This window comes from Hemicordylus capensis, chromosome 3, assembly GCF_027244095.1.
Source record: "Hemicordylus capensis ecotype Gifberg chromosome 3, rHemCap1.1.pri, whole genome shotgun sequence".
Lineage (NCBI taxonomy): Eukaryota > Metazoa > Chordata > Lepidosauria > Squamata > Cordylidae > Hemicordylus > Hemicordylus capensis.
This window is the reverse complement of record NC_069659.1, coordinates 227,314,110-227,336,313: the sequence shown is the minus strand read 5'-3', so window position 1 is coordinate 227,336,313 and position 22,204 is coordinate 227,314,110. Positions and strand designations below refer to the sequence as shown.

General features: G+C 46.3%; 1 protein-coding gene across 1 annotated transcript in view; it reads right to left on the bottom strand.

Moving 5' to 3' along the window:
* Positions 1–18,378: 18,378 nt before the first annotated feature.
* The window catches only part of REEP3 (receptor accessory protein 3), a 73,855-nt gene continuing 70,029 nt past the window's right edge, over positions 18,379–22,204 (bottom strand). Inside the window, exon 8 of the mRNA XM_053311015.1 lies at positions 18,379–22,090. Coding sequence (XP_053166990.1) covers positions 22,034–22,090 — 57 coding nt within the window. The 3' untranslated portion in view covers positions 18,379–22,033. The remainder of the gene's footprint in view (positions 22,091–22,204) is intronic.

Sequence of the window (22,204 nt, the reverse complement as noted above, 5' to 3'; positions counted from 1 at the left end):
AACCACCCCGTGTCCGGACCGGTCTGGAGGCCTTTAGAATGGCCTCCGAACCGGTCCATGCACATGACTACTACTCATTAGTAGCCCACTGGGGTCTACTCATGAGCAGACGGTGGGTGTCTACTCATGAGTAGACCACCCATCTGCTACTCATGAGTAGACCCCCATTGGCTACTCACTAGACACCCCACCCCGTCGGCTACTCACGAGTAGACCTCCCAGCTTACTCACGATTAGAACCCCCCATCAGCTACTCACAAGTAGACACCCCCCCAGTGGGCTCCCGCCCTGCTCGTCTGCGGGGAGATCCCGCTTAGCCCACTCTCCCCATTTTCCTTCCCAAACCGGGTCTCACTGATTGTGAGATCCAGCTCTTTGTCTCAGAGCAAGGGGAAGAAAAGTGTTGAATCATTCCCTCCATGCTATCTGAGCAAAGGCTTCTCCCAAAACTTTCCTATAATATTGGTAGTTCTAAGGCTGCCACCACCACCCACTTATTTACAGAGCTTAAATCCGCACACACCCCGAGCTTGGGTGGAAATCCCAGGGAAATTCTCCTGCTTTTGCAACTGAAAAAGAATACAAAAACCTTCCCTGTGCAAGCTAAAACCCGTAGTTTCTGAACATATGAGGCATGTTGCACCAGAGAAAAAGCCCCCTTTCCTTGAGTTAAAAATCAACTCAGAGAAGCTTGTAAAATGTAAAGAACAAGATGGGGGGGAGCTTCATTCAAATGCTACAGACTGCTTCAGTCTTAGGCTCCCTCAGCTTTTAGTTACAAGTAAAAATACTCAGTAGAGATAGAGATCCCTGCTGATAAAAAGCAGAGGCAAAATTTCTCAGTGGATTACTTATTGTGAATCTCTCCCAGCCAGTGCTTTCACTCATGGGAACAAGAGGTGGAAGCCAAGAGAGAGACCCAAGAAGGGGATCTGGAGCAGCCAAGTTATATTGTTTACAAAGAAAGGGTGGGGAAGGGGGTCCCAGTCCATTCCCTTGGGAGGGGGGGCTTTTGCTCTCTTGGTCTTATGCATGAGAAGAACCATCCAGGGAAGTGATCAGAATTCTCCAGTGTTGCATCTAGATATTGCCTTGCCATTACAGACCAGGACTGCTCTCTCATGAGAGTGACAGAGGCATACATGCGGGCCAGAGGGCTGCAGATGCCCAGCCAGGATACTGTGTCCCTGCAAGCCCTAGAGAAGAGTACCTTAGCAATACCTTTCCTGATCTTGGTGGATGATGGACTGCAAGATTACAAGCACTCATGTGACAGTCAGGTTGCCCCACAGCACATATGCATGGATTTCTCTGCCCATTATGCTCATGCGGCTTGGCAAGGATTGCTGGAAATGCCATCTCCTCTCACTCGAGGTTCCCTGCAGTGGCTTATTGACACACATTGCAATGATGGGCTAGGAATTTCGAATGCCTGGAAGGGCCCGCTCCACTGCCCGCACCATCTTTGTGATTGGTTTTTGTGGGGGTGCTATGGGCAGGTTCTGAAAGGCAGACCCCCAGAAGGAATTCCAGAGCTGCCAAGTTCTGTTTTTCAGACATTAAGGGTGGGGAAGGGGGGACAGCGCCTTCCCCTTTGGGGGGCTGATGCTCACAGAGGCTAGCTCATGAGCAGGACAGGTCACTGAGGATAGTCTTGAGCCACCTGAGATCCTTCTGCAAGGAAACCATCAGCGGACCCAGGACTCAGTGGCCAGGCATGAGAGTGACAGCCACGGGGACACCCTCAGACAGCTCATGAGATGGACTACCAGAGTGGAAAGGAGAGGAGAGGAGAGTGTTGCCTGGAAACAGCAGAACTGATTCAAGAGGGCAATCCATCACCTTCTCCACCTAACACCTTCATCATGAAAGCGTCTGGCCATGGGTGTTCTGGATAGAGCGAGGATGGTTTCTGGCTCACGGCTGTTGGGACTGCTACCCCAGGGAACACTTTCCTAGTCTTGGGGACCAAGGGCAAGCTGCCACAATACCATGCCCCCTTCCTGCCCGCACGTTCATGTGCACAGGTGTACGCTTTCCAGAGCCCTGGAATGACAACCCTGCTCTCCAGCATTGTCCAGAGAGCAGGGGGGCTCCCATCTCCCATCCAGCATCACACCTGCAGATCTACATATGGTGGTAGGGCAGAAGAGGAACTGGGAGTCCTGAATGGTCAGAAAACTTCGTGCCCATGTTGATCCCTCCACCAACACCATGCAAGCACTAGGGAAAGGGGGTATCTGGGTACTTCCAGGTCTGCACAGGGGAGGAGTATGGTCAGGTTTCAGGGGGATCTTTTCTGTTTTTTGCAAAGAAAGGGTGGGGAATTGGGGCCCAGCCACTTCCCCGGGGGAAGGGCTACAATCCTTTTTACTCATTAGCAAGGCCTTGGTCGCTCCTCATAAAAATATGATGAGGGATGTGGTGACTAAATGGCCACACGGACTACATCAGCTCACAAGTGTGTCAGTCCAAGGGTGTGGTAATTTGAGCTGTGTTGGGATCCGGTGGGCAGGGGTGTCCCAGAGACAGCTCTCCTGCTTTTGGGGGTGGCGGCTGAGGTACCAGGGAAAACAGCCCCTTGCTTGGCTGTCCACACCTGTGCACAAGTGCACTGTCACCAGTGGCCCCAGCAGTCCACCCAGCTGCCCTGAGGTAGGGGGATCTGAGAAAAGTGGCTTCTCCCATGATTCCCCTCTCATCTGCATATGGCACACAGCCAGGCTATGGAAAATGGGGTGTGGGGATGTCCTCCAGGGTACGTGCAAGACAGGAAGAGGGATTAGGGGAGAAGGAAGTTTCATTTCTCTTCTTCTGTTTTTCAACAAGGATAGTTGGAGGACCCATTAGAGCGGGGGCCCCTTAGATTCCCTGCTGGTTAAGTGGCCAGTTCAGCTTGTGAGCTCAAAGTCCGTGGGTGGGGATGACACCGTAATAGGCTCGGGCATATCCCCAATAGACTGGCCCTCTCATGAGATTGTTAGCCCACCGGGCAGCAAACTGCTTGCAGCGGCTTAGTGATAGGTCTGGCTGGAGTGCTCTGCCAGGGTCTCCCCTCGCGACATCTTCCCTGGTCATGGTGGGACAGACACCGCCCCCCCCTCCAAGCATCCTTTGCCCTGCTCCATCTGCATAACCTGTTCTGGTGAATGTGGGTTTCCCCCTCCCATCCCACAAAGAAAGTGGGATTCCTGCTCCCGTGTCTCCGATCCCCCTGGGGATTGCCGTTCGTGTGGTGCTTTGGGGTGTGGTGCCACTTTGGGGGGGGCGGTGGTGACATGGCTGGCAGAAGTGGCACTGGCATAGTGGGGCATTTAAAGGACTTTTGATGTGCTTCCTCTGCCAGTGGTGGGCAGGGTGTTCCGAAAATGCATGCTCTCACTCAGCACTCCCCACTGGAGAGCGTAGCCAATCATGGCTGAGCGGTGGACACAGGGATGCTTTGCCCACAGTCTGCCTGCAGAATTGGCTGGGATCAAGCTGGGAGGCTGAGCGGCAGGGAGGGGTTACCTACTCCAGTTAGGCCAACAGTGGTTAGTTGAACATCTGTGGTGCGACTTGGAGTTTAACATTTTAACTCCGGTTAGTGTTAACTGCTGTGAATGTGTACATCTGAAGCTGGCCAGTGACTCATACTCTGCTTTACAAACCCCACAGAAAACAAAAAACAGCAACACCTCAATTCTTGATACCCAAACTCTTTTAAGGGATTTAAGCCTATAGGAGCCCTTATATCTTCTTTTTCTCCTTCCTTCACTCAGGACACACAGGCCTTGAGCAGCACCCTACCTCCACCTTTCCAGGGCCTGTTCTCTGGCTACAATAGAGGTCTGAGGAGCTGATATGAGCTCATCTGGCCTTGGCTCGTCTTCCTCTGTTAATAATGTTGTGGCATGTTTTAATGATACTTCGTGTCTGTCTCTTTTCCTTCTGTCTCTAGAGGGTTGTACACAAGTGACATAGCCTCTGAGCATGGACAGAGTACGTAGATTTCTTTCCTTTAAGCTCAGGCCTCCATTTAATGGTTCATGGCTGATAGGATAATGGCTTACTCAAAGTAGTCTCATTGATTTTAAAAGGACATTAGGCATTCCTTAACATGTTCTTTTAATTTCAGTAGGACAACTTTGAGTAACATTCCTCATTATGTCAATCACTATCTCTTTCTTGCTATATTCTGTACAAAGTAGGAGAGGAGGGATTATTGGCATTTTTGTTTTAAATATATTAACAGATCTTATGCCCTGTGGGATGCTTTGGCTAATGTCAGAGTCTTTGAAAATAATCCGCGTGCTGAGTGTGGTTCTGGTGGGTTTACAACACAGGATTTTCACATTGTTTTTCACTCACATTTTTAAAAAGACCTTTCAATTATTCTCCCCTCCCCCCAAGACCAAGGATGGTTGAACTATTCTCTCATTATATGGAAACAATTCCCACTGACTTTAATGAAGTTTACTTCCTTTTAGGTGTGCACATAGAATTGCAGGTTCAGTTATCAAAATGCTGCTGGAAAAGGCATGTGTGTACTCCAGTCCAGCATCCCCTTTCTCTCAGTGCTCAGCTACATGCTTTTAGAAAGCTCCAAAGAAGTGTAGCAAGGAAATAACAGAAACTATTCCCACCCAGTGCCAACAAACCTATTACTGTAGTGTAGACTGCCCTTGAACATGAAGGTTCTACATGAGAGCCCATATGCCTGTGAATATGGAGGCTTCATTTCTTAAGTATGGCCAAGTGAAGCTTCCATATTAACTGACAGTTTGGCTCTGATGTAGAACCATGTTCAAGAGCAGTCTATACCAGAATGATGGTTTCTTGGTGTTGGGTGGGAATAGGTTTTAGGATTTCCTTGAGGTTTCTTCTTCAGAACTTCCCAGCATGGGTTCCTTGGTCCCAATACTATGCATCTTTACTCAGAAGTAAGCAGCAAAGAAATAAATGGTCTTCCCACCTCAGCAGGGTTCCCCCCTTCTATGCTTTGCTGAGGGGTGAGGAGGAAGGGGGAAAAGAACCCATATTCTTGCCTAGGATCTCTGCTGGTCCTGATTCCTATGTGTATTAAATCAGAAGCAAGCTCCAGTGGAATCAATGGACTTACTTTCTAGTAATTTATTCCAAGCTTTCCTGAGGGGCTTTGCTTCCCCCTTTTGGTGGGGGTGAGGAAAAGGGGGCAGAGAGAAAAAACAAATACCCCTGGGGGGGAAAGGGAAGAGGAGGGGTTGTTTAACTATACAAGTGCCAGGGTGCTCACAGACTTTCCCAAACTTTGGCCTCAGAATTCTCAGTGGGCAGACTCATTTATGCTGTTAGCTAACACTCCCTTTCTTATTTTCCCTGTTATTATGGGGAATTTGAACAGTAATTACTCAAAAATCACTAGATAGATGTTTTTTCAAACCAGCATAGACACTAGTCCCATATGGATGTGAATTTTTGTGGAATGCAAAAAAGACATCAAACATGCTCTGATTAGGGAGGTGTTCTGTGGGTGAGGACACTGATGATTACCCTATTGCCATAGATGGTCCACCGCTTGGTGAAGGTTCAATTTGCAGCCACTAGTTACCTCTGCTGCGGTGAAGAGCCTATTTGGATGGTCTGCCCACAGAGGCTATTGGATCCAATAGAATTCCAAGAAACTTTGGAGGGCTTTAATGTTGGCTCTGCTGGTGATCTGCCTGGTGAAAAATTGAAATAATGAGCTCATTAGGATGATACACCCGATCACTCCTAAGTATCTTCTCCAACCCAATTCTAATTAGCTCCATGGTATACAGAAGAACTATGGGAGCTGAAGCAGCTAGGTAGACAACTAGAGCACAAGTGGAGAAGGTCCCGGCTCGAATCCAACAGATTGCAGCACAGAGCACAATTGAAGACCTATGCTCTGGTAATACGTGCAGCAAAGAAGTGATTCTTTGCTGTGTGTATTGTGTCTGCAGGCTCGCGTCCAGTGGAATTGTCAAGGGTGGTAAGGGAAGTTATACAGGTCCCTTCTGCTCCAGCTTTGGAACCATCAGTTAGCCGCTGTGAAGCTTTTAATGAGTTTTTGTGGACATAATCTCTTGTATTCGAGCCGACCTGGATTCCATTGTTGGTTCAGAGGCTTTAGCAGGGGTATCTAGTAACTCCTCTTGTGTGGTTATATTGGATTAGTTTCAGTTTGTGACTCCTGAGGATGTGAAAAAGCTGCTTGGAACTGTGCATCCTACCACCTGTTCTCTTGACCCTTGTCTGACAAGGCTTATATGATCAAGCAGGGAGATTGTTGGAGAGTGCCTAGTTGAGATAATAAATGCTTCTCTGAGAGAAGGTAGGATGCCGCCTTGTTTAAAAGAGGCAATTATTACTAGTAGACCTTTTTTAAAAGAAGCCTACAATTGATCCCTCAGAGTCAGGCAATTATAGGCCTCTCTCCAGTCTCCGTGGTTGGCAAGGTGATTGAGAGGAGTGTGTGCAGGATTGGGACCGACTCCTGAGTGACTCAGCAGTTTCTGGGGTCACCTGCCTAGTTCCCGGCCTTTATAGGAACGCTGCCTGTGGCACCCCTTTGGGGGAGCCACTTGCAGGGATAATGAGGGTGAGGACCAGACTGTTTGGCTCAAGGTCCCTCATGGGTTTGTAGAGATGGGTGGGTATGACCCATCTTTGGATTCTTGTCGAAGTGTCTGACCACATTGAATGTTTTTGTACCTAAGTTTGGGTACCAGGGATAGACTGGGACTTGTGTTGGTGTACTGACAGTCCCCCTAACTGAGCTGACGGACTTGGTCTCGGGCTTGGCGTTGGCGTCTCCCAGGCTTGTGGTGCTGGGGGACTTCAATGTTCACTTTGGGACCAATTTGTCTGGGGCGGTTCAGTTCATAGTGGCCATGAAGACTATGGGCCTATCCCAGGTGGTCTCGGGATCTAGGCATATTGCTGGCCCAGTGGTGGCTGGTGGATCCTGGGGCTGGGTGGGCACTAGGCATGGCAGGTAATGGGCAGAACCAGTGTGGGTGCTGCTGGATGCAGAGCCAGTGTCTCTAAGACCTACCTTGGAGATGCCAGGGAGGGAACATGCAAGCATGCAGGTTCTCTTCTCCAAGTAGCCCCATCCCCTTCTGTCTTTAATTGCTACATCAACAGGCAGAGATCCAACACATGAAGTTTTCTCCAGCATGGAGATAGGAAGGCTTAATCTGTCAAATCCCTGCTGATAAGGGCACAAATGTTATGGGGGCAGGCAGAGAAGCAACATCAGCTGTGTATTACAGAGAAGCCTACCTCACTAAGATGATCAGTAAAATATAGCGTAATTAATTCAGTACAGTACAGGGTGATTTTATATTTTTAGAGCATATTCCTTCCCCTACACCATTTTCTTCAGCAAATTTTTTTAATTTTGTAAAAGGCTACTAGTTTCCTCCTCTTTGAATAACCCTTGAAGCATGGCATTTAAAACCAGAGAGACAGGTGGCTATACACTCATTCCAAAATGGAAATGTGAAAAGCAAAAGAGTGGGCATTTTTTGTTTTGTTTTGTTTTTTAATTTAAAAATACCATATAAAAGTCAGTGTTTAAAATTGTTTTTTAAAATATACATTGCTAGTGCATAGCTGGTCCTCTCCTAGTCCATGTGAGAGGAGATAGGACTGCAGACAAACACCATATTTTGGTTAAACATTCTTCTGCAAACAAGCAATTGGAGGAAAACATAAGAAAAGTAACAGAAGGAGCAGGAAAGTGTGATTAAAATGCAAAATTAATAGTAACAACAATATTGGTCAGCTCCCACTCATGTATCAGATCTTTTTATATAACTCGTTTGAGGGAAATTTCTATATAGGAGGAGGGAGAGGGCAGAAGATTCCCCAAAGTCCTTCTTGGCAAGCCCTTGCCCCCTTGGCCTTTCCTTTTTCCAAACACTTACTGTTCCCCTCTTTCTCTCGTTTTAAATTGTCTTGGCTTAAAGGGCCAGGAGCTCCCACCAGCCTCTTCTCAATTTGCCAGCTCTCAAATATCCCTTTTTCAAAGCAGCTCGGAAATATTTCTCTGCTTCCAAGTCTCCTCTTTGCAGGGTGGGATGGGGTTCGTGATGTTTTAGAGAAAGGGGGTAGAAATGGTGCTGAGGAGGAGGAGGAGGAGGAGGAGGAAAGAAAGGAGAGTGAGGGAAAGCATCTCAAGCTTTCTCTTCCTCCCTGAAGATGACTTGATGGGATCTGAGAGAAATGAAGGAACTGGGGAAAAGATTCTTTGCCAGAGAGAGATTGCAAAAGCTGCAGTGTAAATAAAGAGAGCAGCAAACACACTTAATAATTGGATGGGGACAAAACAAGCCAGGAGGATGAAAGAGAAAGGAGTTTTGCTGGTCAGTAAAATTGCAAGTGGCTGATGGGATAAGGTCATTGTCAGAGGCGTAACTAGGGAAAACGGCGCCCGGGGCAAGCACTGAAATGTCGCCCCCACCACCACCCCCCACCGCCATACTACATTATACTTAGGTTTTTCCTCACAAGCGCCCGCCGCCGCTGCCAAGCCAGGCCACTGACTGGCCGCCAGGCGCCAGCAAAGCAATGCGGGGGGGGGCGCAGACGGCGCGGAAGGGACCGCTCGTGGGGAAGGGGGCACCGACGCGCTCCCTTGACTGCTGCAGCACTGCTGCACTGAGCAGGAAACATTTGTATTAACAAAAAATTAAAAAAAAATTAATAATTTGGTCATGACGGCGCCCCCCATGTGACCAGAAAAGATGGCGCCCGGGGCACGTGCCCCCCCTGCCCCCCCTATAGTTACGCCTCTGGTCATTGTTGTAAAAATAAACTAATTTGAAGCATTTGAAACTAATCCCAGTGAATGAACTCAGTCTGAGAGAAGAGGAGGGGGGAAGCAGAGATGGGGGTAGTGCAAGGCAAGGGAGAGAAATGACTGTAAATGTCTCCCCCTTCCTCCCCAACCTCCATTTCACCCTTCTATCGTTCAAACATACCAGCATGAAATCCACATTTTAAGCATTTGAACCAAAGACTGCTTAGTCTCTCACAGAGAAAGAAAGGCTGCCGCTGCCTCCTTTCCCCACCCACTTCAGCCTGTAGACTTGGAGTCTAGTCTAATCTGCTGGGCAGTGACAACATTGCTCACTTTAGCAAAAAATAAAAAATAAACATATCCTGACTGCCTTCAGAGAGTGAAATCTTTGGACTGCGCAGGTGCTAAGCAGTGCAGCATGGGCGATGGAGCCACTGACGACCCCAGAGTCAGAGGGATGAGGGAGGGAAACCAGGAGGGGAAAACAGTGGGAGAGGAAGCCCTCTGTTGGACAGCACTGGGCATGGGTCAGGAGACAGAGAGAAGGGAGGAGGAAATCAAGAAGACAGACAGCCAGCTGAGAAAAAGATAAATGGTATGTATGTGTGTGTACTTGGGGGGGGGGGACCACCCCTCTTGCCCTTATAGAGAAGCCACTCCCGTGCTGGTCATATGTTTGATCTGGTCTTTCACTCTGAACAGGGTGGTGTTCCATGGGTGGGGACTCTTGTGATTTCCCCATTGTCATCGACAGACCATGACAATTAAGGTTGGACTCATGACCACATCCCACCTCTGCAGGGGCAGAGAGCCCATTAGGATGGTCCGTCCGAGAAGGCTACTGGATCCAATAGGATTCCAAGAAGCCTTGGAGGGACTTAATGTTGGCTCTGCTGGTGACCCTGTCAACACTCTGGTGGAGAACTGGAATAATCAGCTCACCAGGGCAGTGGACACGATCGCTCCTAAGTGTCCTCTTCGGCCCGTTTCGAAACCGGCCCCTTGGTATACAGAAGAACTACGAGGATGAAGCGGCAAGGAAGATGACTAGAGTGCAAATGGAGGAAGACTCAACTCGAATCCGAGAGATTATTACATAGAGAGCATTTGAAGATCTATACTCAGGCCATATGTGCATCAAAGAAGCGATTCTTTTCCTCCCATATCGCATCCACAAGTTCACATCCGGCGGAGTTGTCCAGGGTCATGAAGGGACTAATGTGTGCCCCTTCCTCCTTGAATCAGTACTTGAATCAGTACCAACAATTACCTGCTGTGACATTTTTAATGAGTTCTTTGTGGACAAAATCTCTCGTATTCAGGCTGACTTGGATTCAAACTCCACAACAGTTACAGAGTTTGATGCCGACATGTCCAGCAGCTCCTCTTATGTGATGATCCTGGATCAGTTTTAGTTCGTGACTCCTGAGGATGTGGACAAGTTGCTTGGAATGGTGCGGCCTACCACCTGCCCTCTTGATCCCTTTCCCGACATTGTAGTGAACTAAGCCTGATTTGTATACTAAATATGCTCAGGAGCTAGCATATGAAATTAGGCTGGCTTCACCAGTGTCACAAAGTGACCAGTTCTTTTATACGGTGACTATGTATAGTCTGGGCGCAAGGAAGAAAGGAGATCAAAGCAATCCTAAATAGCAATAGCAATAGCAATAGCACTTACATTTATATACCGCTCTATAGCCGGAGCTCTCTAAGCGGTTTACAATGATTTTAGCATATTGCCCCCAACATTCTGGGTATGATTCCATGGGCTTTACTTAGTATAAAAGAAAAGCAACATCAGTCTAACCGAACAGAAAGTAGAACAATCTATCAGTATTACTAACAATATTCCAACCCCGGCCAGCAGCAACATTCACCCAGTGTTCCTAACTAACATATGTGTGTGTATGTGTTAAATCTTCCTATAGCCTAATATAATGCAGATATAGACGGAAAAAGGGGGGGGGGAATAAGGAATGTTGAGGACGGATACTGATAGGCCGATACTTCAGCATGGGTTGGGGAGATCAAGAATTAGTAGACGGAAGAGGGGGAAAGGAGAAGAAGGGGAAAGGATGGAGGAATCCAAGGCTTGTGGAGCAGCATATTACCAGGATCAGAGGCTTGAAAGCGGTGGGGCTTTCAGCTGAAGGAGAGAGGCTGTAGCTGGAGACAGGAGCTTGGGAGTGATGGTGAAGCAGGCAGTTTGCTCAGAGTGAGGCTGAGAGTGAGGGCACCATGGCTGGGGATGTCTTGACTTTTCACTGTGCAGCAGAAGTCACAAACAGTTCCTGTCCATGGACAGAGTTCTGCTTGTTGCCCGGCAGCTTAGCAGCAAACTCTGGGATGGCTCTTGAGCAAGTATACTTGTTAGACAAGATTGCTTGGGAGTATCAGGGCTGGGGAGTCTTGACTTCTTACGGCGCAGCAGAAGTCACAAACAGTCCCTTCTCCCTGGAAAGAGTTCCTGCCTCTAGCCCCGCGGCTTGGGCAGCAAACCCTTGGATTGCTCATGAGCAAGTCTTGCTTGTAGGCAAAAGATTGCTAGCTCTCTGTTTGGCTTGCTCCATTTTTGTAGTTGCTTCTCCCTTTGATCTCCATAGAGTCTATTCAAAATGTCCTCATCCTTCCTGGGTCCCCAAAAGGTGACAACTTGCTGTTACCTTCCGGACATTATCTTTTAATTACAGCTCAGTCCAGGGTAAACAGGGTCTCAGTTCATCTCCTGTTAGCAGAGTATTGTTCTATTGTCATTTCCAAAGTAAATTTGCCTCTTGGTCCCAAGAATGTTAAAAGTCAGGAGTTAGTGAAAGAATTGGTTCTATTTGTGTGAGACAGCAATTAAATTACTTCTTGTGTACCTCTATCTAGTGTGCAATTATAACAAAAGAACATTTAAAGTAACATCAAAAGGGGTACATGTGTGAGGCGAGTTAATCAATACATTTGACTAAGGCAGAAGCATCCTGTCAGTGAGGTAAGGGGATTACTGGAGAGCAGGTTAATTTCAGCAGTGTGAGACTGGTAATCTCACAAGACCAATTGTGTCTCTTGTGAGTTCCACAAACACTGATAAACAATTCTAGATTACCCCTGCCTTTACAAATCATTTATCAGGCAGTCATGAGATCTGGGTGTCAGTTCACCTTGAGTTCAGGCTTTAATTCATTCCTTAATAAAATGGAATTAAACACAGGCCTGAATTCCATATACTTCTGGGTTGGTACCTCTGGGCCTAATGTTGGGATACCCCCAACCACATGGCTTATATTATCTCGCAGGGAGGCTGTGGTAGAGAGCCTGGTAGAGATTATAAATGCTTCTCTGAGGGAGGGCAGGATTCCTCCTTGTCTTAAGGAGGCAATCATTAGACTGCTTCTAAAGAAGCCTGCCTTGGATCCCTCAGAGTTAAATAATTACAGGCCTGTCTCTAACCTTCCATATTTGAGCAAGGTGATTGAGAAGTTGGTGGCCTCCCAGCTCCAGGTGGTCTTGGAGGAAAATCATTATCTAGCTTCATTTCACACTGGCTTTTGGGCAGGCAGTGGGGTGGAGACTGCCTTGGTCGGCCTGAAGGATGATCTCCAATTGGGAATTGACAGAGGGAGTGTGACTCTGTTGGTCCTTTTGGATATCTCTGTGGCTTTTGATACTATTAATCATAGGATCCTTCTGGAAAAGGAGTCTGAGGAGATTGGGGGTGGGAGGCACTGCTTTGCAGTGGTTCTGCTTCCACCTCACAGGCAGATTCCAGATGGTGTCCCTTGGAGACTGTTGTTCTTCAAAATCGGAACTTTCGTATGGTGTCCCTCAGGGCTCCATATTGTCTCTGATGTTGTTTAACACCTACATGAAACTGCTGGGAGAGATCATCAGTGGATTTGGTGCAGGGTGTTATCAATATGCTGATGAAACCCAAATCTATTTCTCCATGTCAACATCATCAGGAGAAGGCATAACCTCCCTAAACACCTGCCTAGAGGCAGTAATGGGCTGGATGAGGGATAACAAGCTGAGGCTGAATCCAGATAAGATGGAAGTACTTATTTTGCGGGCTCAAATCTCTGGAAACAATTTTGATCTGCTGGTTCTGGATGGGGTCACACTCCCCTGGAAGGAACAGGTACGCCGTCTGGGGGTGCTTCTGGATCTGAACTTCTCCCTGGTGTCCCAGGTTGAGGCGGTGGCTGTTGGAAGTGAAGGACTTTGCGTGGTCTCTTGTCTCAAAGACAGTGGAAGACAGACTAGTGAGTCAGAGGGCTAGAGGGTCAAGGCATTGGTCATCCTTCTCTACTGCTCTGACACTATCCCTTTGGAATGTAGATTGCTACTCTTAGGGACTAACTTCCTTCCTTCCTGCTTTGCACTTCCTCTTACCTTCTTCTTTTCCTGTTCCTTCTGCCTTGCAACATGCAAGCTCTTCTCCCTGCACCATGTGTGCAGAGATGCAGAATCCATCTGCATCCAGCTAGATAGATAGATTAGAGATCCTAACTCCTCATTTTCCTATCTAAAATAGAGTTCTCTAATAAATACCACTTATATTGATTTGAAACTATGAACTGGCTCCAAGTTACTTTACTCTCAGCATACATGCATGCCTAACTAAATTCCACTGTGTTGTGCCTCTGTGCACCCTGCTATAATGAAAAAGGGTTTCGCTTACCAGAGGGAATTCCCAACAGTGGCCAAGGGCGCTTTTTATCAGTTTCGGCTGATATGCTAGCGGCATCTGTTTCTTGAGATGAACGACCCCAAAACAGTGGTACATCTGCTGGTAACCTCTAGGCTGGGTTACTGCAATGGCCTCTATGTGGGGCTGCCTTTGTACGTAGTCCGGAAACTGCAGTTGGTTCAGAACGTGGCAGCCAGGTTGGTCTCTGGGTCATCTAGGAGAGACCATATTACTCCTGTGTTGAAGGAATTGCACTGGCTGCCAATACATTTCCAGGCAAAATACAAGGTGCTGGACATCCTCTATAATAAAAGGCTTGAGTGTGTGCCCGTGTCTCTGCGCCCGTGTCTTTCTCGGCCGTTCTGGGCATGCGCAGAGCGCATGGCCAGAACGTCCGAGAAAGATACGGCCGCAGGGACACGGCGGCCATGTTGAGGGAGCAGCAGGCCAAGAAGGAAGTACGGGGAGGGAGAAGCTGGGATCGGGGAGGGCAGAGGCAGCAGCGGGTCCAGCCCGGCCGCTGCCCCCATAGCAGCGGCGGGGTGCTGGCGAGTCCCTCATAAGAGCAGACTGCAATGCCGAGCAGGGGAAGGGGCGGCGGGGCACTCTCAAAGCATCGCCGGGAGGTCGGGCAGCAGCGCTCAGCCTGCCATGCTGACTGCTCTCTGCCCCATCCTAACCCTAGACGGGGCGGCGAAAGGGCTCCCACCTGCCTCTGCCACCATCCGGGCAAGCCGCCGGCAGACTGCAGCACCTCAGCACTTTCGCTTTGCCTCAGTAGTCTCCCAGTCCCAAGGAAGTCCCCGTTGCCTGGAGGGCGGGAAGAAGCGAGATGAGGGGGACCCGTCCTCTCTCGCTCGCGCTCTGCCTGGGCGCTGGCGCAAGCAACTCTCTCGCTGCCTTTGCTTCCCTCCCACACATCCCAGTGGCGAGCAACGTCAAACAAAACTCCTGCCTCAGCCCACGCGCACGTGCACTGCCCTGCTAGAATGCATTGACTGACCGGAGAAGTGCCGAGCCAGTGGCCAGCGGTGGAGGAGATTGGCTGTGGCCAGCCAGGCAGCAACCATTACTCTTTCAGTCGAAAGTGGCTTGAGGCACTCCAGCGGAACCTTTGGACACAGCCTTTGGAAAGCGCGAAGTAATGAGGAGTGCTTCTGAGAATGTGCAGAGTGCACTCCTCCACCTTCTTCAGACACACACATCTGGGATTAAAGGGTTCTGCCCGAGGCGGCGGCGAGAGAACATGGTACGGCTGAGCAGCCGCAAGACTGGGCCCACTGGCGGCGGGGGAACTGAGCCCGCTGGTGGCCGCCGGGGGAGAGACTGGCCCCGCTGGCGGCGGTGGCCGCTGCAGGGCGACTGGGGCCAATGGCGGCGGCGGCAGGGAGAGGACTGGGCCTGGCCTGCTGGCGGCGGCGGGCTGGGCCCACTGGCGGCGGCCACACTCGGCCCCGCCAGAGACGGAGGGAACGGGGGGGGGGGGACTGCGGCAAAACCACTTTCCCATGGATCTTACTTTTCTTACAAAAGAACACTTTTACCCTGTTCCAGCTGGGGATGGGGGTGGGTGGGGAGACACATGCACATAGAAGCGGCTTCTGCAAATGTTTGTAGCTGATTGAAGAATGCAGAGACTATGTGCAATACAATGGAGCAACAGAGAAGGGTGGGCTCTTTTATTGTTGTTATTTTCTATAGGCTTTTTTGCTGCAAACAACAAACCTCACTTAACCCAAGTAATAATTTCTCTAAGACCACTCATCAAGCACACACCCAAACCTAGGACTCTATTCCTTGCACCACACCACTCCCAATTCCATGTACAAGGGAGGAAGGCAGAGAGAGAGAGAGAGAGAGAGAGGGAGGGAGGGAGAGAGAGAGAGAGAGAGGGGGGGGGAAGGAGTGAGGGAGGGAGGGAGACAGGACAATAGAAAGATGGAAAGAAGGAAGGAGAGAAAAGAGAGAGAAGGGAAGGAAAAGGACAAAATAAACAAGGAGGGAGGGAGGGAAATTAGGCAAGAGAGAAGTAAAGAAGGAAGGAAGAAGGAAGAAAAAGGAGTGAGGGAGAAGGACAAAAAAAAGACAGAAGGGAGGAAGGAGCAGTCAGCCCCAAAGAGCGAGCCCGTTAAAGAAAGAAAAGAGGAAAAGAGAAAGAAAACAGAAAGATGGAAGTGAGAAGAGGTTGAAGAAAGGAAGGAAAGGAGAGAGAGGGAGAGGGAGAGAGAGGAAAGGAAGGAAAGGAAAGAGAGGAAGAGGGAGAGAAAAGGAAGGAAAGAAAAAGAGAGAGAGAGAGAGAGAGAGAGAGAGAGAGAAAGGAGGCGAGAGAGAGGGAGAAGGAATAAAGGACACCAAAAAAAAAAAAAAAGGTACTAGCGCCCGTTATTTTAACGGGCTAAAAAATACTAGTTAGCTATAAAGCCCTAAACAGCTTAGGCCCTGGGTATTTAAGAGAACGCCTTCTTAGCCATGAGCCCAACCACCTGCTAAGATCATCTGGAGAGGTTCACCTGTAGATGCCGCCAACTCGTCTGGCAGCTACTTGGGAATGAGCCTTTTCTGTTGCAGCCCCTGGACTTTGGAATGTGCTCCCTGTTGAAATAAGAGTCTCTGCATCTCTGCACATGAAAGCAAACAAAAATCTAACGCACAGTCTGACTAAACAAACGTTCTCTTCTCCCACCTGGTGGGGTCTGCTCATTAGTAGCCCACCAAGGGTCTACTCGCAAGTAGACCCCGTCTGTCTACTCATGAGTAGACCCCTGTCGGCTACTCACAAGTAGATCCCATCTCCTTCCTCAACAGTAGACCCCCATCGGCTTACTCATGATTAGACCCCCACTTGTTGGCTACTCTGCAACCTTTTTGATTTTAAACGCCAGCAGTCTGGTTCCATCTTGGTTCAAGCGCAGCCTTTTGTACAGGCTTTGCTTGCCCCAAAATGTATCCCACTGCCTAACAAATCTAAACCCCTCCTCCTGGCACCAATGGCACCATCTCTCTATACCTCTAATGATCGAATCACCCACTACATGGAGGTTCCCACCCCCCGGAGGAGTATCCCATGTGAGAGGATGTGGGCTCATCATCCACAGCAGATGCCCCTTCAAAGGGAGCATTTCCCTCTTCCTCAGTCTTATGTCCTCCTTCCCCGAGACCTTCATTCTCCCTAACAGCAGAGGAGTTCAAGTTCCCTCAACCACATCCTTGAAGGTCTCGTCCACTTGCCTCTCTGTGCTTCTCCAGATCTGCCACCTTGGTCTCGAGGGAATGAATTTGTTCCCTGAAAGACAGGAGCTCCTTGCATCGAGCACACACCCGTTACTTCTGCCCACAGAGCAAATAGTCATATATGTGACACTCTGTGCAATACACTGGGAAGTGCCTCCTCTCCTGCTGGCTTTCTATCTTCATAACTGGTTTTGTTGTCAGTTTACAGTATGTAGGGATAGTTCATTAGAAAGTTAGGTCTTTGCTATATTGGTGCTATTTCACTGTTCAGATTTCCTTTATCAAGAATATGAAGGAGGGAGCAGTACTTACCTTCTCTTCCCACTGGGCTCCTTGTGACCAAGGGGACTCATTTCAGGCTCCCTTGCACACTTCCCGCTAAACTCCTACAAAACTCCAATGCCCTGTTTGCTAATCTCTGTTCACTAATTTCTCAGGCCTTCACTCTTGTATTCAAGATGAGCAGACAAACAGACTCTGCTCAGGAATGTGACCCCTCCCACGCACTCACCTGGAATGAATTCCCCGCTCAGGCTACTCTTCTGTCAAAGACACAAACACTTCCATCCAGCCAGAAATCAAACCCTAGAAAATCACCAGCCCTACCAAACTCAGTTTCTCCTTCCCCTCTTGTTTTCTTGGTTGGTTATTATTTCTTTGCTGTGTTCTCTTGCTTAATAACTTCTCTAGGAGAGAAATACAAGCTTGTTGCTTCCTCTTGTTCAGGCAACAGCAAGTGGCAACAGCAGTGGCTGTTGGTGTCCCTCTTGTGCTTCTTTATCCATTATAAACCTTTTTAGGTAAGGGAATCCTTCTTTCTTTTGTTTTGCTACATACACCACTTTGAGAAGTTTTCTTGGTTGAAAAACTTTATAAAGCAATTTCAATGATAGAAGTAATACCAACCACAACCACAAGACTGGCAGCTAAATAAGTGGAGTTACTCCACTGCAAAGCACTGAAATGCAATAATGAGAGTTTTATCTGTGAAGTCAAATCTGTGATTGTCTATTAAATCTCTACTTATGTTCACTACATGGATGAATGTGCATTATTAACATTGATGGGTAATCGGAGTGTGCTGATCAAAAAATCAATAGCGGCTGTCCTCATGTTAGACAATTAGCATGTCAAGGAGAATAGACTAGAACCCCTTTCCCTGACATACTAGTGTTCTAATATGCAGTGGTTTTTATTTGGTATGGAGGAACCAACATTCCATGTGCAAGCCCCTCAGATGCACAAACAAGAGCCAGAAAAGCTTATCCCACACTAATCTGTTAGTCTTAAGGTCCCACAAGACTTTGTTTTTGCTGTAGCAAACACAGCTACTACTCTGGAAGTCATACATTTTGAAGCGTAGGCCCAGTAAACCACTTCAGCTGTTTTACAAAACAAATTAAATCAAAGATCTATGCATACTTTAAATATGATTGTGATTTTCAAAAAACCTACTGTGCTTTATGAATACATCCTACACATGGGCAGAATAGACTGTATTATGCTGAGAACTTTTCACAAACCATTTTTGTCTCCCAATACAACAAGCATAGCAATTTGCAATTGGTATAGCTAACATGTTAAGATTTGAGACTGTTCTGTCAAGTATTACTTCAAACAAGCTTTTCGTTTTCTCCAAGTATTAACCTGTACTTTATCTGAATGAGACAAGACAAAGTTAAGTGTATTCATTTTATTATGCACTGCTTTAAAAAAAAAGTTATAAGAGCATCTTCAAAAACAGTATTTACAAAAGGTAAAGAAATATCAGTACAAAATGCAAGAAAGTTTCCCCTTACTAAATATGTAAACAAGTTGACAGTTAATTACAAATAGTGTTAAAGCTTATCATCTTGAAATAAACTATTTTAGTCCAAATCTTGAAATTGCAATTGCAAGAAATGATAAGAAGCTGTCCTTGAAATTAGTATGCAAGTCCCCTTTGCATACGTTTCCTTTGCATAAATAAATACTTTGTAGAACATTGACCTAGACGACGCCTTTCATGTTGTCAAAAATAAGGTATTTTGATATAATATAACCATTACATTTAATTTCTAGCCTTTACCTTGCTGCTTTTGGAACCCAAGAAGCAAATGAAGGGATGGGTGAGGTTGCAGCAGGATGATCTGCCTCTCTTTCAGTTCACTGAAGAACATCCTCATCAAGTGTTTCAGGAGTGCACCACTGGTGGCTTCCACGAGTCTCCTGGGAAGCGGCCTTAAGTCTAATACAGGTACAGTATCAGACCTGGGAAGACTCAGCCAGTCAAGAGCACCCTTCGAGTATATCCATACCAAGTATGTGTTTAAGCACTTCTCATTACATGTCTAGTATCTATTATTTAAACACTGCACAAAAGTGTAATATATTATTATATCATTTTCTGGGGACAAGTTTCTAACTTTTTGATTAAAGGCTTGGATAAATATAGAAACAAATGAGCCTGCCAACAGCTAAAGTGTAATGAAGAATGCATTGTTTCACAATTGTTTCCTATACAATTCCTTTGAAATTAGCCAGTTTGATCAGTTGTGGGAAAGAAAATGCTGAGTTGGGAGGGTTGTTTATCTGACACCATAAGATGAATATTACATAGGAAGCTGCCATATATTGAGTCAGACTATTGGTCCATCTAGCTCAATATTGTCTGCACAGACTAGTAGTGGCTTCTCCAAGGTTACAGGCAGGCGTCTCTCTGAGCCCTATCTTGGAGATGCCAGCGAGGGAATTTGGAACTTTCTGCAAGCATGGAGGTGCTCTCCCCAGAGTGGCCCCATCCCCTAAGGTGAGTATCATGCAGTGTTCACACATGTTGTCTCCCATTCAAGTGCAAACCAAGACAGACCCTGCTTAGCAAAGGGGACAATTCATGCTTGCTACGACAAGACCAGCTCTCACAATGTTTATGTAAAAAAGTTCTTAAAACAAAAATGCAGTACTAAGGTGTAATCTTAAGAGAACCCAGCCATGTTTTCAGACTACATTCTGTCAATAAGCTGAATTAATAGTGTTTCTTTTTTTTCTTTTTAAAAATTCTCTGATTTATTGTATTAACTGAGAGTTTCCAGAGCAGGAAGGCTTGTGGAAGATGTTAAATATCATGCCTACATTCCTTTGATCCATATGCCACATTGCTCCTCTCCCTACATTCAGCATAACCACATTAGCATAACCATACAGAAATGTAGTGGCAGGCACTCTTTCATATACTGCCAATACCTCTTCTGAAGCACATAGCAGCAAAGAAAGTTTTGGTTCTTCAAGCTGGGCAGGCTGCCAGTAATTCATATAAATGGTTAATCCTTCTCTGCTAGAAGAGATTGATGTTTTTCTCTAGAAAGAGGCACTCCTACATGGCATGAAATAAGAATTCTGTTCAACTTTTATACATATTGTCAACTTGCTGAAAAATTATTTGCAGCAAGAAAAAGTTATATTGCTTTGGAATTGCTTTACATCAGATTAAAGTCTAGCATCAACTGATATAACAGCAGCATTTTTTACCCCAAGTGTTCAGTTAAAAAGGTTCCAGCACATGCAGTGGTGAAAATCAGCCTTAAAATGTGAATTTCAGTTCATGTTTACTTGAATACCTTTTAATGATCACAGGGCCTAATACAATTTTTACATCCAGAGTTTAGCACTAAAACTCCTGGTTATCCCAGCAGAACAGGAGATTCACCTGATCAGAAAGGGCAAGAAACCCTTCAGAAGTAGTACTAGTCTTGTGAGCCAATATTTTAAGTAGTGAACACCAACTATCAATCAAGATTCAAAAGCATTCAAGCTGTTGCTCTGAAAAAGATACCACAGAAATGCATCATGTTAATGCAAGTGACACATGCTGCTTTTACATAAATAAGACATATACGTTAGTTCAACTATCCAGTTATTCTGTATTCCTAATATGGCTTTCAGTTCTGAGCATTGCTCCAACATAAAGCCTTCAGCAATGATATACAAGATCATCACTCACACACATGCTTTTAAAAACCAACATTAGAAATTCACAGGACTCTAAACCACAGGAGAAAACAGCAACTTTAGGATGTGCATGTTCTCTTATATCATGTGTTTGAAGTGTCTAATTATACAATATGTTGTCTGACTTCCAATATCTGAGAGAAAGGTTTAAAAGCTTTTGGTCTTCAACTTTAACTCAAAATCCTTTATACACATGCTAGACAGAAACTGAATTCTAACCAAAACAAAAAGGCACCTGGCCGAACTTACTTAGTTGCATCCTTTCACATGCACAAGTATACCCAAGATAGAAAATGTATAAAAGACAATACAAATAAAGCATTCATTCCATGGTGAACACTGCACTGAAACAAGCCATTGGAGCTATCATTGTACTGCAAATCAATAAATTTGAGTGCACAGAACCAGAAACAGCAACGTACTGAGTGATCAGGTGGGCTGTGTGCACAGGATGCACTCAAAGCCTCAGTTAAAACAATAAGGAGGTCAGGATCCAAAGAACCAAGGAATTATTTCTGTGAACCCAAGCGTCTTTACATTCGTTTTGCTTAAACCAGCTTCCTGATGTCACATAACAATGGAGTTTCAAAAGCAGTTTGTCATTTGGTACAGAAGCCAGTTGCCATTTAAAAAAAAAAAAAGAGTCAAGCAATTCACTGGGTAACAGAAACTCTTTGTATGATTCTAAGCAGCTCTTTGCATCCACACCAAAGTGTTTTTAAAGCAAGTTAAGAGAATCTGCTGCAAAGAACTTATTTTCTTCACACTCACTTCTCATATTGGACATTAAGGTTTTGTTTTTTTTAGAAATCTACAAATAAAATTCATTCAAGTATAACCTTTGCAAATATAGTAAGACAATGCTGGAGGTGTGCAATTTTAATTAAGCGTTGGACACCAACCAACCACTTAAACACTCATCCATGAGAGCCACATTTAAGAACCTCTAAGAGTTAGTCATTAAAATGCGTTCCTTTACGAAGTACAGAAGCCTAAAGTGCTATCTTATCCATCTTTAGCAATTAGTTTATAGAAATTTAGAGACTAAAAGTGTCATACTCCACTCTTTAAAGCAATAAACTCTTACCACGTTTGATACATATAAATCCTGAACACAGTGGCTAATAACTCAGATATGCAGGCAGAGCTCTGTGCACGCAGGGGTCTTTCCTGTTCTCTTCAATGAGCAGGGGGAAAGCTTTGCAGTGACATCAGGTAAGCCACCTGTACGTTAAGTGTTTGCCTTCAGACAATAGGAAAGCCCAGCACACAGGATCAGGATCATGGTGGGTCTGCAGGAAGCAACTAATACAGCAGTTCGATTTAAGCCAAATTCGGATGATCACTTAGAAGTACACTTGTGGTCTTCTCTTCACCTTATATTTTAATGAGCCATACCGCATCTGAAAAGGCAAAAGAATGGAAAATGTTAGGACACACATTGAAAAAACTGCTCTTGAATGTAAGAGCCCTAAATTGGTCATTTTAATTGCCATCAGGGATAAACATTAGGACTA